This window comes from Camelina sativa, unplaced genomic scaffold (assembly GCF_000633955.1).
Source record: "Camelina sativa cultivar DH55 unplaced genomic scaffold, Cs unpScaffold02011, whole genome shotgun sequence".
NCBI lineage: Eukaryota > Viridiplantae > Streptophyta > Magnoliopsida > Brassicales > Brassicaceae > Camelina > Camelina sativa.
The window spans coordinates 1-1,692 of NW_010923128.1; the positions used below are offsets into that span (position 1 = coordinate 1).

At 41.7% G+C, this 1,692-nt stretch overlaps 1 protein-coding gene across 1 annotated transcript; it reads right to left on the reverse strand.

The window, feature by feature from the left end:
* Window positions 1-5: 5 nt before the first annotated feature.
* Window positions 6-1,180, reverse strand: LOC104774206 (basic 7S globulin 2-like; the record flags this gene model as incomplete). The annotated part of the gene is made up of 1 exon (XM_010498865.2): window positions 6-1,180. A coding segment is annotated over exon 1 (1,032 nt), but the record flags the coding sequence as incomplete, so codon positions are not given.
* Between the last annotated feature and the right edge of the window lie 512 nt (window positions 1,181-1,692).

A 1,692-nucleotide genomic window follows, 5' to 3' on the forward strand; every position in this document is an offset into this window, starting at 1 on the left:
ATAGGGTTCTTCGGATTCACACCTCCGTCCACAAACCCTAAACAAACCACTTTTTTATTCACATTCACCAGCGAATTAGACCCGTAGATCCTCCACTTAGCCCCTCCGCTCAGCACTAGGTCGATCACGGGAGCTCCACGTCCTCCATTGGAGCTGAAGCACGCACCAAAAGGCTTCACGGCTGGAGCTTTAGCCATCTTGGCGTTTCCGAAGAAGTCTGTGACAAGAGCCTTGTAGATGGAAGTTTCCAATACGGTGTAAGGCGCCAAAGTGGAGATCTTTGTGGCTCCATGGAGTATGGGAACGTTCTTTCCACCGATTTGGATGGACTTCACATCGATTAAGTACTCACCGGACTTGTCATTGATCAGAGGCGTGGAGGCAAAGATCGTAGAAACATCTTTTAAGTAAGGCAGATAGTAGTACTCCCCTTTACCGATCCAAAGGTCACCAGAATAAGTTTTTGATTTTTCGGTGGAAGGCAAACAGAGAGCCATCTTTGGAGGAAGCTTGTACATGGAGACTAGCTGCGTGGGAATGGACAAGTGAGTGTTAGCGAGACCGATGGTTCCTTTCAAAGGACCACCATCAGTGCAGGTCAAACTCAGCGAAGAGCTCTTTTCACTGTCCCTAGTGTATACTCCATTGGATGAGTAAAATAACGGGACGGTGTCGCGGAAGAGCCGGGCATTGTCGGAGGAGCGACACGGTGTCTTCGTCTTAGTGGTGGGGTTGCTGGGACAGGAGAAGGTCGGGTTTGCGTAGGTGCATCTCGTTGAGCCGCATCTGATGGGGTGGAAGCTTGAGGATTTGGCGGCTGTGGCGCAGTTTTGCGATAACGGTGCGACTCCGTTGAGGTCAAGGACGAACTCGTGGGTGGAACTTGAGCCGATGGACAGAGGGATGGTATAGGTTTTTGTGGCCTCGTCTTTTTTTATTGGGTGTATAAATGATTGAAACTTTTCCAACGAGTGTGATGTGTTTGTCAGGTAGAGAAAAACAAGGGAGAGGAGAAGAAAGATCACACGAGGAGCCATTTTTTCTGTTTTTTTTGGAGAGTTGTTACTTGGGGACTGCTGACTTGTGATGTGAATTACTAAGACTAACCATCATGTATATTTATAGAATGTTATGTGTCCTCTTCGTTTCTTTTTGGGATTTTAGATTTTAACATTTTCGGTAAGTTTTTGTCATTCTGGAATGACAGTCAGAACCCAGAAGCATCTTCCCACGTTGTCTCATTTTAATATGAAAATTTAGATTTTCAAATATAAAAAATATATTAGCGAGAGATTTAGTTCTAGTGAATAGGAATAAAGCTATAAATGTTACATAAATTTTGCATGAAACACCTAATTTTTACGAAACAAAAAGTTTTCTTAGAAAAAGTCTATCTTTATAAAACAGGAGAAATAGAATATACTATTAAGAATAGACATTTTTTAGAAAATGTCTATTTTTTTATACCAAATATATCACGTTTTCCGGAACATATTTTATTGAAAAATCCCACTTGGGCTTCAATACCGACACTCGATGCCTGGGTTGGATTGGGAAATTTTTTTTCAAAACTGTTTTATTGGAATTAATAATTTAATATCCACTTTTTAAAAAATATTAAATCCGGCTTTAGCTAAAAAAATACCGACAGTCGAGGCTAAAACAAATGATCAGCAATGTCGAGTTTCGAGA